Below are 17,061 nucleotides of genomic sequence, written 5' to 3'. Positions count from 1 at the left end.
TACATGATTGCCTCTTTTATTTATTTCAGCAAAACAAGTTATATCATTTACTCAAATACTAGAAGATCAAAGCGCCAAAGAAAAGGACACCATGGTGACCTTTGAATGTGAGACCAATGAGCCTTTTGTGAAGGTCAAATGGCTGAAGAACAATGCAGAGATTTTCTCTGGAGACAAGTACAGGATGCACTCTGACAGAAAGGTGCATTTCATGTCTGTACTTACCATCAACATGAGTGATGAAGCAGAATACAGCTGTGTAATCACCGATGATGACCACATAAGAACAACTGCAAGACTTTATGTTGAAGGTAATGGTATTAATCAGAAATTAACTATATAAAGTTATATATGCAATCGCATTTCAGCATAGTAAACCCCATTTCCTACACATCTAATGTTTTGGGCCATTAAATTGGTAGTTTTCTATATTGTTGTAATGCTGATTTATTTTAATTGTCACATAGGTGCACCACTTGAAATTGTGAAGAACCTTGAGAATACAGAAGTACCAGAGTCATATGCAGGGGAGTTTGAGTGTGAAGTGTCCCGTGAAGATGCTGAAGGCACTTGGTACTTTGAGAATAAAGAGATAACTCCTAGCCTTAAATATGTTGTGTCCTCTCGTCGTGGTCGACATGGCCTATCTGTTAAAGATGTGACAAAAGAGGACCAAGGCAAATACACTTTTAAAGTGGGTGATCTGAAGACAAGTGCATCCCTGAAGATGAAATGTGAGTATTCTTGAAAGGGGACCAAGAGATTAATAACTATATTTAAAAAAAAATTTTTAAAGGGTTTCAGTCTCTGTATTTTTCATAACAGTCAAATTTTCCGTTCACTTTAGTGCGTCCAGTTACACTGATGCAAGGCCTGTCTGACTTGACAATATGTGAGGGGGATATTGCCCAGCTGGAAGTACGATTCTCTCAGGAAAATGTGGAGGGAACTTGGATGAAGAATGGTCAGGCCATCTCTGCCACAGATAGAGTTCATATTGTAGTTGACAAACTAAACTATAAGCTTCTAATTGAAGATGCTAATAAAGATGATACTGGAATGTACTCCTTCATTGTCCCCAACCAAGACATTTCCACAACAGGAAAGCTTACTGTTCAAGGTAAATTACACAAGCAGTTCCTGGTGGTTCTACATAATTGTTTCATGTAATATGGGAATATTTGAGTGTATAAATATAATCTTTATTTCTTTACAGCTATTGACTTTTTGACACCATTAAAGGACTTTTCTTCAGTAGAGGGTACAAAGTCTGTTTTTGAGGCCAAGATTACCGCAGCTGATGTGAGCTCAGTAAAATGGTATCATAACGACAAACTGGTAATACCCAACGACAGAGTACAAATGGTCGCAAAAGGTTCAAAACAACGTCTAGTGTTGAACAGGACCTATGCTTCTGATGAAGGACAATATAAGATTGTTGTTGGTCGTGTTGATTCGACATGCAAACTGACAGTTCAAAGTATGTTCTGCATAGATGTAAAAAAAATTATAATAATAATAATGTTATGCCATCTATAAATAAATGAATAATAAAATCACATCATATTCTTGGTTTTCAGAGGTCAGCATTGTAAAGCACATGGAGGACTGTGTTTGTACAGAGACTCAGAATGTCACATTTGAGGTTGAAGTGTCTCATTCTGGAATTGATGCTCTCTGGACATTTAAGAATCAACCTCTAAAGGCTGGCCCCAAGTACAAAATTGAGAGCAAAGGTACCCACTATAGTCTCACTGTCCTTTATGCCATGAAGGATGAGGAGGGAGAGTACGTCTTTGCTGCTGGCGAGAAGACATCTAGTGCAAAGCTTATTGTTTCAGGTATACAAATATTCTTTTAATATTTGGTATTAAAGGCCATTTGTGAGCTATGTCTTTAGCTATGTTGCAACTGTTTACATTATATTCACATACAGTAATTTTAGTGGTAAAAATAATATGATTTCTTGGTGTTTTTTTTCCCCCTCTAGGTGGTGCCATAAGCAGACCACTTTGTGATTTGACAGTAGCGGAGTCCCAGACAGCTGTGTTAGAGTGTGAAGTTGCCAGCACATCTGCCGAGGGAAAATGGCTTAAGAATGGACAACCTGTTGACTTCAGTTACAATGTCAGGAGTGAACAGAACGGTACTGTAAGAAGCCTTGTCATTGATATCACCAGACCACAGGATATTGGAGAGTATACATACCAAGTTGCAAATTCTAAGACTTCTGCCAACCTGAAGGTTGAAGGTACATTCAAGTGTTACTATATACTTTATTCTGGTTGAATTAGTTTGTGTTTGTCTTCTGGTTATTAATAATTAACTGCCATTTTATAGCTGTTAAGATCAAAAAGACCATGAAGAACCAAACTGTCGTTGAGACACAAGAGGCCGTGTTCAGCCTTGAACTCACTCATTTGGATGTGATAGGATCCCAGTGGATCAAGAACGGAGTCGAAATCCTACCAAGTGATAAATATGAAATCACAGTAGACGGAATGGTTCACGCCTTGAAAATTAAAAATTGTAACACCCAGGATGAAGCTGTTTATGGATTTAAACTCGGAAAGCTCTCTGCTAATTCAAGACTCAATGTTGAGAGTAAGTATTCGTCCATTGATGCTTTGATAGAAATGTGTCCATTGACTGTTCGTTTAATTTTTAATCTCTCTTGTAGGTATCAAAGTTGTGATGAAGCCTAAGGATGTAAAATCACTGATGGGTGGCACTGCTTCATTTGAGCTGAGCCTATCACATGATGACATTCCAGTTAAGTGGATGTTCAAGAACCAAGAACTCAAGCCAAGCTCTAATATTAAGATGCTCTCAGAAAGAAAAGCCCACAAGCTGGTTATTCAAGGTGTGGAAGAAAGCATGGCAGGAGAATACATTGCTGTCATTGGACATTTGCAGTGCAGTGCACACCTACATGTTGAATGTACGTAAACGTTTTACATTCTGTAAAGTAGGCATCCCCAGGTATTAGTATACAAGTTGCATAACAATGTCCATTTTACCATTTATTTAGCTTTGAGGGTCACAAAGCCCTTGAAGAATGTTGAGATTCCAGAGACTCAGGTGGCCACATTCGAATGTGAGGTTTCGCATTTTAATGTCCCGTCCACCTGGCTGAAAAATGGAGTTGAGATTGAAATGAGTGAGAAGTTCGGAATAGTGGTGCAGGGCAAGCTTCACCAACTGAAGATCATGAACGCTAGCACAGATGATGCTGCAGAGTACACATTTGTCTGTGGAAACGATGGTGTCTCAGCCACCCTGACTGTTAGCCGTAAGTCAGTTTAGAGTTTTCTGTATGCGTGTTTGTTGCTTTATGATGCGAATATAACCTACCTGCACCTTTTTTTAAAATCTTTCAGCCATTCAGATCACCTCCATGCTTAAAGACCTAAGCGCTCAAGAGAAGGACACCATTACATTTGAAGTGACTGTTAATTATGAGGGCATCACCCACAAATGGCTGAAAAATGGTGTAGAGATTAGATCCACTGACAGATGCCAGACTCGTTCAAGACAGTTTACTCACTCTCTCACCATCCGCAATGTGCACTTTGGGGATAGTGCAGAGTACACGTTTGCGGCAGGATCTGCTCAGACATCAGCAAAGCTGTTCGTTGAGGGTAAGTTCTAAAATTCTAATTGGCATAGCCAATTTAGGTTATCGTCCTTTTTGTTTCCGCGTGATGATGCACTTTTTATGCTTCTTAGCTCGTGTCATTGAGTTTATGAAACACATAAAAGATATCAAAGTCACTGAGAAGAAAAAGGCCGTCTTTGAATGTGAGCTCTCTGAGCCTAATGTTCAAGTCACATGGATAAAAGATGGACAGGAACTTGAATTATCTGACAGGTATTGTAACTGAAATGTATTTTATTTTCCACAATACCATACACACATTAGGTAACATATGATACAGTTATATAATAAATGTTGCTTTCAATGGTACAATTTGAAATATTTAGGTTTAAAGCTACAACAGACAAATACCTTCAGCATTTGATGATCCAGAGCATTCGCATGTCTGATGCTGGCGAATACTCTGTGGTTGCTGGGTCAAGCATATCCACGGCTCACCTCACAGTAGAGGGCAAGGATGTTCACATCTCTGAGCCGGCTGAGAAGGAAATAACGGTAAGTCTCACATTATTATTACTTACACCTAATGTAATAGCCAACGGATGAAAACTTGCATGCCCATTTGATAACTTTTTCTTCACAATATAGGTGGTTGAGAAGCAAAGAGCCACTTTAGAGTTTGAAGTCAGTGAGGATGAAATCGAAGGTCGCTGGCTGAGAAATGGTGTTGAGATCCAATTCTCTCAAGAGAAGCGTTTCAACTATGTGGCTATCAGAATGGTGCATCGCTTGACGATTGCTGAAACTTACCAGAGTGATGCTGGGGAATACACTTTTATTGCTGGGAAGAACAGGAGCACAGTGAATCTGCATGTCAACAGTGAGTGTTTTACCACCAGCTCATCCAATTATTGTTTAGTCATACATAGCATCTCAAATCTTTGCTTTCGTTTTGCCAATTATACTTATTCAAATGTTATAAAGTAATTACTAAAGCTGTTTAATTCCATATCGTGTGCTTGTCAGTGGTGAAATATGGTGCAGTTCTTTGCTGCACATTAGTTTAATATAGTCAATTGAAAGACTTTGCATTATTATAAAAATCATAATGAGTTGTGTTTAGATAGCATTATCTCTTCCTAGTTGTCTTAATTACCTTTTTAAATACAATTCAGTTCCTGAGCCTCCTCAGATCATCAGGCATATGGAGCCTTTGTCTGTGGAGGCTGGCAAACCTGCACGCTTCTCTGTGGAAGTGACTGGTATCCCTCAGCCCCAGGTCTCCTGGTATAAGAACTCTCAGGCACTATCTTCTGGATTTAAGTGTAAGTTCCAGAGAGAAGGAAATGAACACACTCTACTTCTCATTGAAGTCTTCCCAGAGGATGCAGCTCAGTACACTTGTGAAGCCAGAAATGGCTTTGGTCAGGCCACCAGCTCAGCTGTACTCAATGTAGAAGGTATGCTTGAGGGGAAAAAATATGAAAGTCATTTTTATATGTCAATTGATAAAACGATAGCGTTGGCTCAGAGCTATACAAGTTTGCTAACACTTGTATTTCTCCTTAATCAGTTTCTGAAGTGGTTTCTCCAGATGTTGGAGTTCCACCGTCTCCACCTGTGATAATATCTCCTATACATGATGTATCTGTTGAAGAGGGAGAGTCTGCAAGATTCCAGTGCCATGTCTCTGGAGAGGGTAAGGCATTTGTCTGAAACAGTAATAACCGAGTCATCATCAAGTTACACTATGCAAGATACAAAATATGCCAGAAGTACTGAATTTTTATTTAAATTTTTATATACTCTAAGTATTAGATAAAAAATGTCATATGTTCCATACAATATGTCAAGCCTTGTATTGTTGCTAAGGGTGCAACAGTGGCAGCAGTAGCTCAGTAACCCAATGCCTCTTCCACTAAGCTAAATTGTTGCTTCTAATTTAACACAAATTAGTTAATGAAGCATTCCAACTCTTCTTATATATTAACATATTACTATCCATTATCTTTGTAAAAAAAAAAAAATCACATTTTTATGCTAATGTTTATTTTTTAGTCTTACTTCAAAACTTCTACTTGACCAATAGGGTAAATTGATTGCTAATCTGTTCCAAATTGTCTCTGTCTTTTTGTAGATCTGAATGTCACTTGGTACTGCAAAGATAAGGAGATTAAGCCATCAGACAACCTCAGAATGTCCCACTATGATGACAGCTGCCAGCTGGAGATTGTCAGAGTCTATGCTGAGAACGAGGGGCCATACTCCTGTGTTGCTCGCAATTCCTCAGGGATGGTCTCTTGTTCGGCAGTTCTGAGAGTCAATGGTCAGTTTGTCATTTTTACACGCAAAAACATGTAATATACCTTGCATTATTTAGGTAACTATTGTAATTACATCTATATTTTTGATTTCTTATTCACCTTATGGAATAATTAAGTATGTTGCATGCTCAATCAGATTATCAGATTGTTTGAACAAAACCCTTTTAGATGTGCCAGCCCAAATCTGGAGGACTAGGGTACAACACACTTTGACTACATTCGCATTACAAGCTTTGTTGCTTTTTGCACAAATCTACTCTTCCTGCTTTGATGGTTCACTATTGTGTTTGTAAGTGAACCATAATTGTTATCAGAGTGAAAAGATCTCTCCTATGAACGAAGCTGCATGTGCACATTTTCAAAAACAATAACATTCATAGAAGAGGCATGTTGAGCAACCATGGTCACTACATCTTTTGCCTCGTTGATCTTAGCTTTAAAGCTCTTTTCTTTGGCCTCGTAACCAAGTATGTTTGTGGGCCCTGCTCTACCATTTCACTTCATGATTTCAGTAGGGTCCTTACAGTTTTGCCTGGAGCAAGTATTTCACCATCCCTCTGCTGACTACAGTCGCAATTGCTCTTCAATTCTTTTATTTTTATTTTTTTAAACACTGGTAACATTGGATGCTGACTGGTAGTATGCGCATGTGCAGTGAAGTTTGATGTGCACTGTTGAAGACACGTGTGTATCACAGAAGTTGCACAATGGCTCACAGTAATGTCACACAGCAGTTTTATCATCCCACACTGAATGTCTTGCTGACACCCGGAAACTGTCTTATGCCAAATCTTATAACTCTTACTACCATAAATGCACTGCTTTATCAACATCTTCAACTCCAGTAGAGAAAATGAGACCTGGCTAGTCTTGGATACCACCACATTCTTTATTTATTTAATTAATGGTGAGTGTTGCAGGACAGTAGATGTGTGTCTCACAGTAGTGGCTTAGTATCAATGACTACCAGTGAAAGACCAGCAACAGGTTTTGCTCTTACTTCTGCTGCAATGCAATTGCATGGCCACATATCAGATATGTATCCTATCTGGGATCATATATGAAAGTGGCTCAAATCTGATTTTAACAGCTCAGATCTGTCTTATTTAAGCAAAGCATCAGATTAGTGCCACTTTAAACCTGTAATGGGAATGTAGCCTAAAGTTATTTACTTGCTCTTATGCAAGTGTAGTGGTTAAGTAATTATTTGAATTGGTGGGCAGGAAAGTCACCACACTGTGCTGGATTTGACCCTCCAGATGACAAAAAAACACTAAGTACACAGACTGCAACACATCATCTTTTGGACTCTACCAACCGCACACTGTTGTAATGACCTCTTCAGAATCAAGAATATAAAATTATAAGACTGACGTAATTGTTTGATCTTATTTTTTTATTGCTTAGATCACAATGTGAAAACCATAAGTAGGCAAAGTGTGTCAAGCAGTGAAGTATCTCTTATGGAGGGGATCACTTCTCACACCTTGACTGAGACCCATTCTTCTTCCACTGTTCAAACTTTTGAAACGGTGTCCACTGTGGAAACATGCACAACCTCTATGAAAAGCTTCAAGGTCCAGCAACACATGTCATCAGTGGAAGACTATTCCAGCAAACCTGCTTTGACTTTGAAAATGAATGATCTCATAGTCAGCCTGGGAGACATGGCTCAATTCGACTGCTCTTTCACTGGGGAGCCTCTTATTGAAATTGTATGGGACCATAATGGAAGGGCACTGACAAATACAGAGAGAGTGCAGTGTATGGATCAAGGAGGGGTCTTGTCTCTTATCATATTCAATGTGCAACTCACAGACGAGGGAAATTACCGCTGTACTGTTAAAAATGAAAATGGCGAGAATCGAACATCTGCACGGCTCACAATAGAAGGTGCTTATAAGTTTTATTTTATCTTTGATGTCCATTTCATCCTATTCTGCTTAATGCTGGTGTTTAATTTAAACTTGCATTATCATTGACAGTGTAATATCTTGTATAATCCTGTGAATAGTCTAATCTTTGACAAGCTTGGCCTAACAATATTCTGCCATCAAACTAACATTTTTTTTTTTTTATCAATTCTAAAATTTCCTCTTACTGATAAATAATCCCTAATAAATTTCCATAACTTTATTCTCACTCAGCTGAAGAAGCAATTCCCAAAGCAGAAACCCCCATCCCTTCTGACTCTCTCAGTAAATCTTCTAAAAGTGAAAATGAGTCCAGTACAAAGACATCTGAAAAAGAAAAACAGGAGTACTTCCAGGATATTGGACCGCTAAATACCTCCTCCCTGAGAGCGAACTGGCAGATAAGCCAACATTACTACCCTGATGTGATACCCTTGGTGGATCATGTTATATATGACTCGATTCAGCCAGAGTTTCTTATGAAACTACCGCCAGAAATCATTGCAAAGCAGCAAGACAATGTCTCTCTTTATTGTGTAATCAAAGGAATCCCCTCTCCATATGTGATTTGGCTACACAACCAGTTGATGGTTGAAGATTCACGGTCGTACTCACTGAAGCATGATGGACCCTTGTGCTGCTTAAATTTAATGAATATTGGTCCCAGGCAAGGAGGCACTTATACATGCAAAATTATCAATGCTGCAGGAGACAATGAGTGCAGCACCCAACTCAGGGTGAAGACAGGTTGGCATTTGCATGCTTTGCTTCTTATCATTCTTTCTGGCTACACTACTATAGAAAATTCTATTCTTACTCTTATTCCATATAGGTAAAATGTGATATCTCTCCAAAAATCTGTAGAGATATGATTGTGCTGGATATCCTTCAAGGATGTTCTTCAAGGGAGATGTTGTCCATTATATTTTGAATATAACATGTATATACAGTTTAATGCATTTTTTTTTCAGAAAAATAGCAATGCATTAAACTGTTCACGGCATTAAGCTGTTCATTTTTACAGAACTGTACTTTCCAGCCTTTTAAATTTATGTTGTTTTTTTTGTATTTCACAGTGCCAAGAGTGGAAGAACCTACCTGTGTGGAAGAAGTCAAAGGTAAACTATGCTATCAAATATGTTCTTCTTCTACTTATTATTATTATTATTATTATTATTATTAGTAGTAGTAGTAGTAGTAGTAGTATAATAAGTAGCAGCAGCATTAGTAGTAGTAGTAGTAGTAGTAGTAGTAGTAATGACATACTGTGACATAAAATGTTTAGTATGTATAGAAGGTACAGTCGTGCTTGAAAGTTTGTGAATTTTCTATATATCTGCATAAATATGACCTAAACCATCATCAGATTTTCACAAAAGTCCTAAAAGTAGACAAAGAGAATTAATTTAAACAAATGAGACAAAATACAGTGGCAAGAAAAAGTATGTGAACCTTTTGGAATTTCATGGTTTTCTGATTAAATTTGTCATAAAATGTGATCTGATCTTCATCTAAGTCAAGGGTATTGACAAATATAATGTGTCTAAAATAATAACACAAAAAAAAATTCTGATCCCTCATGTCTTTATTGAGAACAACCAAAAAATAAAAATAAAAAAAAACTCATAGTGCTTGTGGAAAAAGTATGTGAACCCTTGCGTTAATGACCTCAAAAAACCTAATTGGAGTCTTGTTAAGAAAATTGAACAGTTCACATACTTTTTCTTGCCACTGTATTATACTTGGTCATTTATTTATTGAGGAAAATGATCCAATATAACACATCTGTGAGTGGCAAAAGTATGTGGACCTCTAAAATTAGCAGTTAATTTGAAGGTGAAATTAGATTCAGGTTTTTTTTTTTTATCACTGGGATGACAATCAGGTGTGAGTGAGCACCCCGTTTTATTTAAAGAACAGGGATCTATCAGAGCCTGATCTTTACAACATGTTTGTGGAATGGTATCATGGCACAGACAAAGGAGATTTGTGAGGACCTCAGAAAAAGAGTTGTTGATGCTCATCAGGCTGGAAAAGGTTAAAAAAAAAAAAAAAAAGAAACATCACTAAAGAGTTTGGACTCCACCAATCCACAGTCAGACAGATTGTGTTCAAATGGAGGAAATTTAAGACCATTGTTATTCTCCCCAGGAGTGGAGACCAACAAAGATCACTCCAAGAGCAAGCCATGTAATAGTCCAACGAGGTCACAAAGGAACCCAGGGTAACTTCTAAGCAATGAAAGGCCTCTCTCACATTGGCTAATGTTACTGTCCATGAGCCCACCATCAGGAGAACACCAATGTTGTGCATGGCAGGGTCGCAAGGACAAAGCCACTGCTCAACAAAAAGAACATTGTTGCCCTTCTGCAGTTTGCTAAAGATCATGTAGACAAGCCAGAATGTTATTGGGAAAATGTTTTATGGATGAGACCAAAATAGAATTTTTGGTTTAAATGAGAAGTGTTATGTTTAGAGAAAGGAAAACACTGCATTGTTATCTCACCTTATCCCATCTATGAAACATGGTGGTGGTAGTATCATGGTTTGGGCCTGTTTTCCTACATCTGGGCCAGGAATCTTAACATCATTAATGGAACAATGAATTCTGAATTATATCAGCGAATTCTAAATTCTAAATGATAATGTCAGGACATTTGTCCATGAACTGAATCTCAAGAGAAAGTGGGTCATGCAGCAAGTCAATGACCCTAAGCATGCAAGTTATTCAACCAGAGAATGGTTAAAGAAGAATAAAGTTAATGTTTTGGAATGGTCAAGTCAAAGTCCTGACCTTACTCCAATAGAAATGTTGTGGAAGAACCTGAAGCAAGCAGCGCATGTGAGGAAACACACCAACATCCCAGAGTTGAAGCTGTTCTGTACTGAGGAATGGGATAAAATTCCTCCAAGCCGATGTGCAGGACTGATCAACAGTTACCCCAAACGTTTATCTGCAGTTATTGCTGCAAAACAGGGTCACACCACATACTGAAAGCAAAGGTTCACATACTTTTACCATGTAAAAGTACGAGATATGTAATATTGGATCATTTTCCAAAATAAATATATGACCAAGTACAATATTTTTGTCTCATTTGTATAATTGGGATCTCTTTGTCTACTTTTAGAACTTGTGTGAAAATCTGATGACGTTTAAAGTCATATTTATGCAGAAATTTAGAAAATTCTAAAGGGTTCACAAACCTTCAAGCACCAGTGTATATACAGTAATTGTCCTGTGTCATGTACTTGCACAAATTGTCTTTGTTTGATTGTATATATGTATACTTAAAGCACATTTGGTGTATAAATGACAAATCTCTCAATTACCTATAACCTAAATTAGGTTTCTTCAGTAAAATAATGTGATATATAAAATGTACCTTTTCTGCACAGATTTTTCTAGCATGGCTATGTGTACTGAAGAGGACTCTTACACCACAATCAAAACCTTTGAACTTGCGCCAGAATCTAAATTCTATACAGAAACATTAGAGAAAAAAATAGAAAAGCCAGTTTTTGTAACCAAACTCTCCCCAGCAATTGTAACTGTTGGAAACACAGCTAAATTTACTGCAGTTGTAGCTGGATTTCCAAAACCTGTTGTTGAGTGGTATCACAATGGCCAAGTAATAACCACCTCATCTATTTATACATTTGTGCAAGAGAACGAAGAATACACTCTGGTTATAAGCAATGTTAAAAAGGAATTTGAGGGAGAGTATACTTGTATTGCAAGCAACAGGTTTGGCAACTCACGGTGTGCATCTTATCTTCATGTTAAAGTAAAAGATGCAAAAAATGTAGAGCAGACCATCTGTCAACCTCCATATTTTATTAAAGAAATTGAGTCTGTGCAATCCACAGTTGGAGGCCAGGCTGTTTTTGAATACAAAGTTACAGGTTCTCCATTTCCTGAAATTCAATGGTTCAGAGGCAGCAACTGTATTCAACCTAGTAAATATTGTATTATTGTGAGTAATGTAGATGGATCTGGCTGCATAAATATAATGGAAATTCAGCCAAGTGATGGTGGTCTCTACTCATGTAGGGCATCGAACCCACTGGGAGAGACATTTTGCAATGCAGAACTAATTGTCGTCTTTGATAGTGTTTCAACATCTCAACAACAAGAACAAGTTGTTTCAATGAAGCAAAAAAAGTACAAAGTGTCAACATCTGAACATGCCACTGAGACCCGTTTGTACAGTGTAAGTCTTTCCGGACATGCCAGAGCTAGTCTGCAGGAAGGACACCAGATGATTTATACCATTGGCACTGAAGATAGACAGGCAGTGTCAAGTGAACAAGTAGATACTCTGTCTGACTTAGATGTTTCATCTGCAACTGTGCACAGAGAGCAGGTAACTCACCAAGCTGCAGTTCTGCAGTCTCATGAAATGCAAGAGAGAGTAGCTATTGCTTTAACAGAGCCACAACAAGCTGTGGCAGCACCTCAGAAACAGCTCCACATTGCTGCAATGACCTCTGCTGTTCAAGAAAGCCAAGGCTTCACAGAACAGCACGCTGATCGTATCAAAAGTCCTGAGGTGATAGAGCTGGAGCTTACAGAGGAACAGCCTTCACGGGTGATGTCTGCCATTTCTCAGAGTGTAACCCCTCTTACAATTGTGAAGGCTGACCCTATAACTTGCAAAGAAGGAGAAAGCATACCTACTATTCCAGAACCAAAACATGCTTTTAATAGTCAACAGGTTGAGACAAAGCTCGCCATCTTAAATGAAGAATACAAAAATATTCCTTTCCCCGAAGAGGAGAAACCTTTCAGGGTTGCAGAAGGGGTTAAGTTATTGTATTCTGCAATATCCTCAGAGAACCTGCAAGTTTCAGAGGCTCATTCTTCTATGTTACCATCTTTGGAGTCCAGTGAATCTTTAACTGGAAAGGAAAAACCCAAACCAGTACTTGCATCTCTAAGTGAAGTAAAGCACACTCTTTCAAAAGAAAGTAATTTAGAAATTGACAAACCAGTTGAGGAGGTCGCGCAGTTGTCCAAAGACCAAATGTTAAAATCAGCCTTTATTGCTGAGGAAAAGCATACACTTCATGCTGACAAAACAACAGCAATTCCAGGTCTAGATAGTGCTGTTTCAGTGCGTTCCCAGAAAGAAGAGGACCAGGTGCTTCATTTACAGGTAATCTGTGATCAATATACTCTTCCACCTCAGGGTAAATTTACTAGTGAGAAACCAAGAACTGAGCAAGCTGATAGCAGGAAAAGCTCCACTCTTTTGCAAACAATGTCTGTGGATGAGCAGACCGTTGTTCAGTGTGAACATTCATCAGAGTTTTCTTCTGATAAGACAACAGAATGTATAAAACCAAAGAAAGAGGCTCCAGCCAAGATATATCTTCAGTCTATGCAGACAGAGACCACTTTATACAAAGAAGGATTACTTTCAGTAGAAGAACCAGATCAGCAAAACGCATTGCAGAGACAAGAAAAAAAACGTAAATATGCAGCTACTACTGAGGAGAAGTTAAAGCTGACCGCAGATTCCGCCAAAGATCTTGATGTTTCTGTGAAAGGGGTGAAACCTGAACACAGACAAGAACCCAAACCTTTGAACATTCTTCATGTGGTCTCAGAACCTATGCAGCTCCCAAAGGAAAGTCCTTTTACTAGTTATGATAAAGAGCATCATGCACTTTTACAAAAGGAGGAACAGTGGAATATTACGCATGCAATGTCAGTGTTAGACAAATTTGCATTAGAGGAGGGTCACACAGATATTGTAAAGGCAATGGAGAAGTTTACTTGCAAGGTAGGTTTAGAACCTAAACAATCCATACAGTCTGTGTATATTGAGGAACAGGCCATATCCACTGAAAGCTGTTCCACTCTTGAGGCTGCTGAGCAGGATTATGCTGTTCATATTCAAGAGGGCCAATCAGTGAAGCAGTCTATATTAATCGAAGAGAAGCAAACTGTGACAGGAGAAATATCTAAGGATATTAAGAAATCAGAGGCAACAACAATAAATATTCTGACAGAGCCCTCTGAACCTCTTCTTGTGACAGAGTCTCAAGAAAGCAAAGTACTTCCCAAGGAACTCACATTTGTGATTCCTGCACCAAAACCACACATCTTGGGCATCAAACATCAATTAAAAAATGCATTACAGTGTGCTGTGGCCTGTGATCAGCCATTAATCTTGGCAGATGTTGTAGGTAGTTTAAGAGTTGTGGAAGTGAAGGAGGTTAAGGTGCATAAGGAACCAAAGTACGCAATGTTCTCATATCTTATTACAACTACATCTGCCCCAGTGGAAATAACAATTGCTTTTGAAGGTGAATATCCTCAAATAGCTGATCTTAGGAGTGAACTTCAGTCTGCCTTAAACTCTATAATTTATCAGGAACATCAGGTCTTCACTTCTGAACAGCCTGAGACAATGGCAGTCCTTAGACCTCAGCGGGTTCAGTTTAGACCAGCTACTTCAAAAGAGATGCGCACACCAGTGGTAGAGTCTGTACGGTTAACTGAAAATGTGGAAGTGTTTGCACCACCAAAGGGTCAGACTGCGGCTTTGAAGACTGAAGCCAAAGAATCTTTCCAGTATATAACTGACCAGGAACAAATTATAGTACAAGAGTCAAAACATCAGATGGCCATTGAATCAAAATCTGATATCCTAGAATCAATTCAGACTAGAACACAAGAAACCGAGCAAAGAAAGAGAGCTGTAGGTTTTGAAGATATCACTACTAACCTGCCAGTGACCCCATTTCCAGTGGAAAAGTCTACAGATGTCCTTTCTGAGAAACAGAAAAGTGTGGAATTTCTAAAAGAACACGTAACACTGAACAGAACATCAGAACAGGTTTTGGCCAAGATGATAGCTTTTGAATTGCCATTGGAAGATATTGCTGTAGTGGAGAATACTGTGGTTACATTTACTGTCCGTATCAAAAATGTGAACCAAGTCAGCTGGTTTTTCAATGGCAAATTGATCGAATCTGGCAAAGAGTTCAAATGCTCTAAACACTACGATGCATATACCTTAGTAATCAACAAAGTTACAAAGGAAAAACATGAAGGAGAATACACATGTGAGGCTGTGAGTGAAGATGGCAAGGCCTTAACATCATCAAGACTCACGATTCTTTCAAGAGGTTTGATTATGGAGTTGTATTTCTCACAGTGAGCCATCTAATCCTTAACAGTTTTCATTTTAGGTGTAGAAACTTTGGATAATTACTAATTAAATGCTAGGCATCAACATCAGTCACATATTGCCATTTAATTTATTTCACATTCCACCATCAACTTTCCATCACATTTTATTTATTTTCATGTGTTACAACTGTCATCATTTCACACCCTTTTAATTTATAAAATAACATTCACTATTTTGTGTCTTGGACTGTCACGGTTCCTGTGTTGATATCAGAAGTGGACGATATGGCAATGCGTTGGTTCAGCCAGTACTTCCAGAATATCGACCACTGATCGATATTGTAAAAAAAAAAAAAAAGAATAAAAAAAAAAGAGCCTAGTAACAAGCAGTGGTATCCTGATTTAAATATTAATTATTACCAATTTGATTTTTCCTTATCTTCCTTATACACTATGTTGCAATATGTATTGTGCAACAAATACATTTGAAATTATTACATTATAATAATATTTTTGCTATATCGACCACGCTTCTTCAACTCATGACTTCATCCACTTCCCATGAAAAATGGCTTCTTTCTTTCCATTTCACTTCTTTAATATTCATGGCATCTCTTTTTCACAGTCACTTGAGGACTACTGCTTTTTCCATCCTATCTATGCTTGACCCAGCTGAACACAATTTCTATATATAAAAAAAGTCAGATATTTTATTGATATATTTTTCTTTCCTTTATTTCACACAATTCAGTGCCACCAGTATTCAAGAAAAAAATCCATGACCTTGAAAGCAAAGTTGGCAGTGCTGCGAATTTCGAATGTGAAATAGAAGACGCTCCAAACGTGACCTTCAAATGGTTCAAGTCTAACTCTGAACTCAGACACAGTGAGAAGTACAGGATCATCAATCTCCATACCACATCGTGTCTAGAGCTTCTGAACTCAACCCAGGCAGACAGTGGGGTATATACCTGCCGTGCCTCCAACAAACATGGCACTGACAGCTGCTCTGCTACCCTGAACATCACTGGTAAGTTAAATTGTTTTGTATAATTAAAAGTTTTGAAATGCTTTAAAAGCTTTTAAAGCAATGAAATGAATGATGATAATTGGGATTCAATTCTGCGGAACATTGAGTTAATTAAGTTCATTATTCTCTACGGTGCAGGTGCAGTAAAGCTTAAACTTCATATTTGTTTTCAGCAGCAATCTTGCTATCCCATTCTTATTAATGCATGTATCTTCTGATGGTAGTTTGACAAGATATGGGCTGGGTGAGAGACTTTTGATAAACAGCATTAGAGACAGTACCTTTCTGATGACTCTAGATTTGTCCTGTCGAATATAAAAGTTGGTGTGTCTTGGCTATAATGTTGTCTAATTGTTTATAAAGGAAAATATCTTATCTTCATTTTTTTTTTTTTATCAAACTCTTATCCTTGTAAGCAAGACTTGTAGAAGAATTTATTTCACTTGTATTCTCATCAAAGAACTTTGTGTGGAACAAAAGCAATGTCTTATAGTCTTCAGGACGTGTATTAAGTATCTTTTGAGGATTTCTTGAAATAACAGAATCTAAATGTACTGATCTTAAATTCATGTCTTCACCTTAGATTAAATGCCCTTGGTACCTCTTCTAGCAGTATAGATATTACTGTTGTAGATAAAGCTATATTAGTAAAGACTGGTACATTTAGTATAACTGTGAATATCCCACAGTGTGTAGTGGATAACACAACCAACATTAATATCATTTGGCCAAGAGAAGGTAAAATGTATGTTCTTGGTTATTATAAGCTTAAACAAGATTGCATGTCTATACATACATAGATACCAAGTCTCTACATACATCCTACTAAGACTAATAATGGAAGTACAAATTTGTGACAAAGTAAATATTTGTCATATCCTGTGTATTCTGCATTTTTGTCAATGTACATATATGTATGGTGGTGTATAGTGTACCTTTGTGTATATTGTGATTTGATGACAGATATTGATATTGGTTATATAAGGCTAGGTATTCAGTCACAATTTAAAAGGGCCTTACTTTCATATAATCTTATTTTATTCTGAATACCA

General features: G+C 37.8%; 1 protein-coding gene and 1 long non-coding RNA gene across 2 annotated transcripts in view; one reads left to right on the top strand and one right to left on the bottom strand.

Moving 5' to 3' along the window:
* Positions 1-17,061, top strand: part of ttn.1 (titin, tandem duplicate 1) — a 147,315-nt gene that overhangs the window by 14,837 nt on the left and 115,417 nt on the right. Inside the window, exons 20-40 of the mRNA XM_053626264.1 lie at positions 30-311; positions 468-734; positions 848-1,120; positions 1,217-1,480; positions 1,581-1,841; positions 1,991-2,251; positions 2,341-2,604; positions 2,681-2,941; positions 3,032-3,292; positions 3,381-3,641; positions 3,730-3,871; positions 3,985-4,153; positions 4,247-4,478; positions 4,774-5,058; positions 5,172-5,297; positions 5,736-5,924; positions 7,330-7,815; positions 8,070-8,582; positions 8,912-8,953; positions 11,235-14,975; positions 15,731-16,009. Coding sequence (XP_053482239.1) covers positions 30-311; positions 468-734; positions 848-1,120; positions 1,217-1,480; positions 1,581-1,841; positions 1,991-2,251; positions 2,341-2,604; positions 2,681-2,941; positions 3,032-3,292; positions 3,381-3,641; positions 3,730-3,871; positions 3,985-4,153; positions 4,247-4,478; positions 4,774-5,058; positions 5,172-5,297; positions 5,736-5,924; positions 7,330-7,815; positions 8,070-8,582; positions 8,912-8,953; positions 11,235-14,975; positions 15,731-16,009 — 8,859 coding nt within the window. The remainder of the gene's footprint in view (positions 1-29; positions 312-467; positions 735-847; positions 1,121-1,216; positions 1,481-1,580; positions 1,842-1,990; positions 2,252-2,340; positions 2,605-2,680; positions 2,942-3,031; positions 3,293-3,380; positions 3,642-3,729; positions 3,872-3,984; positions 4,154-4,246; positions 4,479-4,773; positions 5,059-5,171; positions 5,298-5,735; positions 5,925-7,329; positions 7,816-8,069; positions 8,583-8,911; positions 8,954-11,234; positions 14,976-15,730; positions 16,010-17,061) is intronic.
* Positions 5,174-10,553, bottom strand: LOC128608504 (uncharacterized). Its single transcript, XR_008386087.1, has 3 exons — positions 10,342-10,553; positions 5,789-5,911; positions 5,174-5,310 (listed from the first exon to the last, which is right to left on the bottom strand). It is a non-coding gene; the product is annotated as an uncharacterized LOC128608504 (long non-coding RNA).

Source organism: Ictalurus furcatus, chromosome 6, assembly GCF_023375685.1.
Source record: "Ictalurus furcatus strain D&B chromosome 6, Billie_1.0, whole genome shotgun sequence".
Taxonomy (NCBI): Eukaryota; Metazoa; Chordata; class Actinopteri; order Siluriformes; family Ictaluridae; genus Ictalurus; species Ictalurus furcatus.
This window is presented reverse-complemented; position numbering and strand designations above follow the sequence as displayed.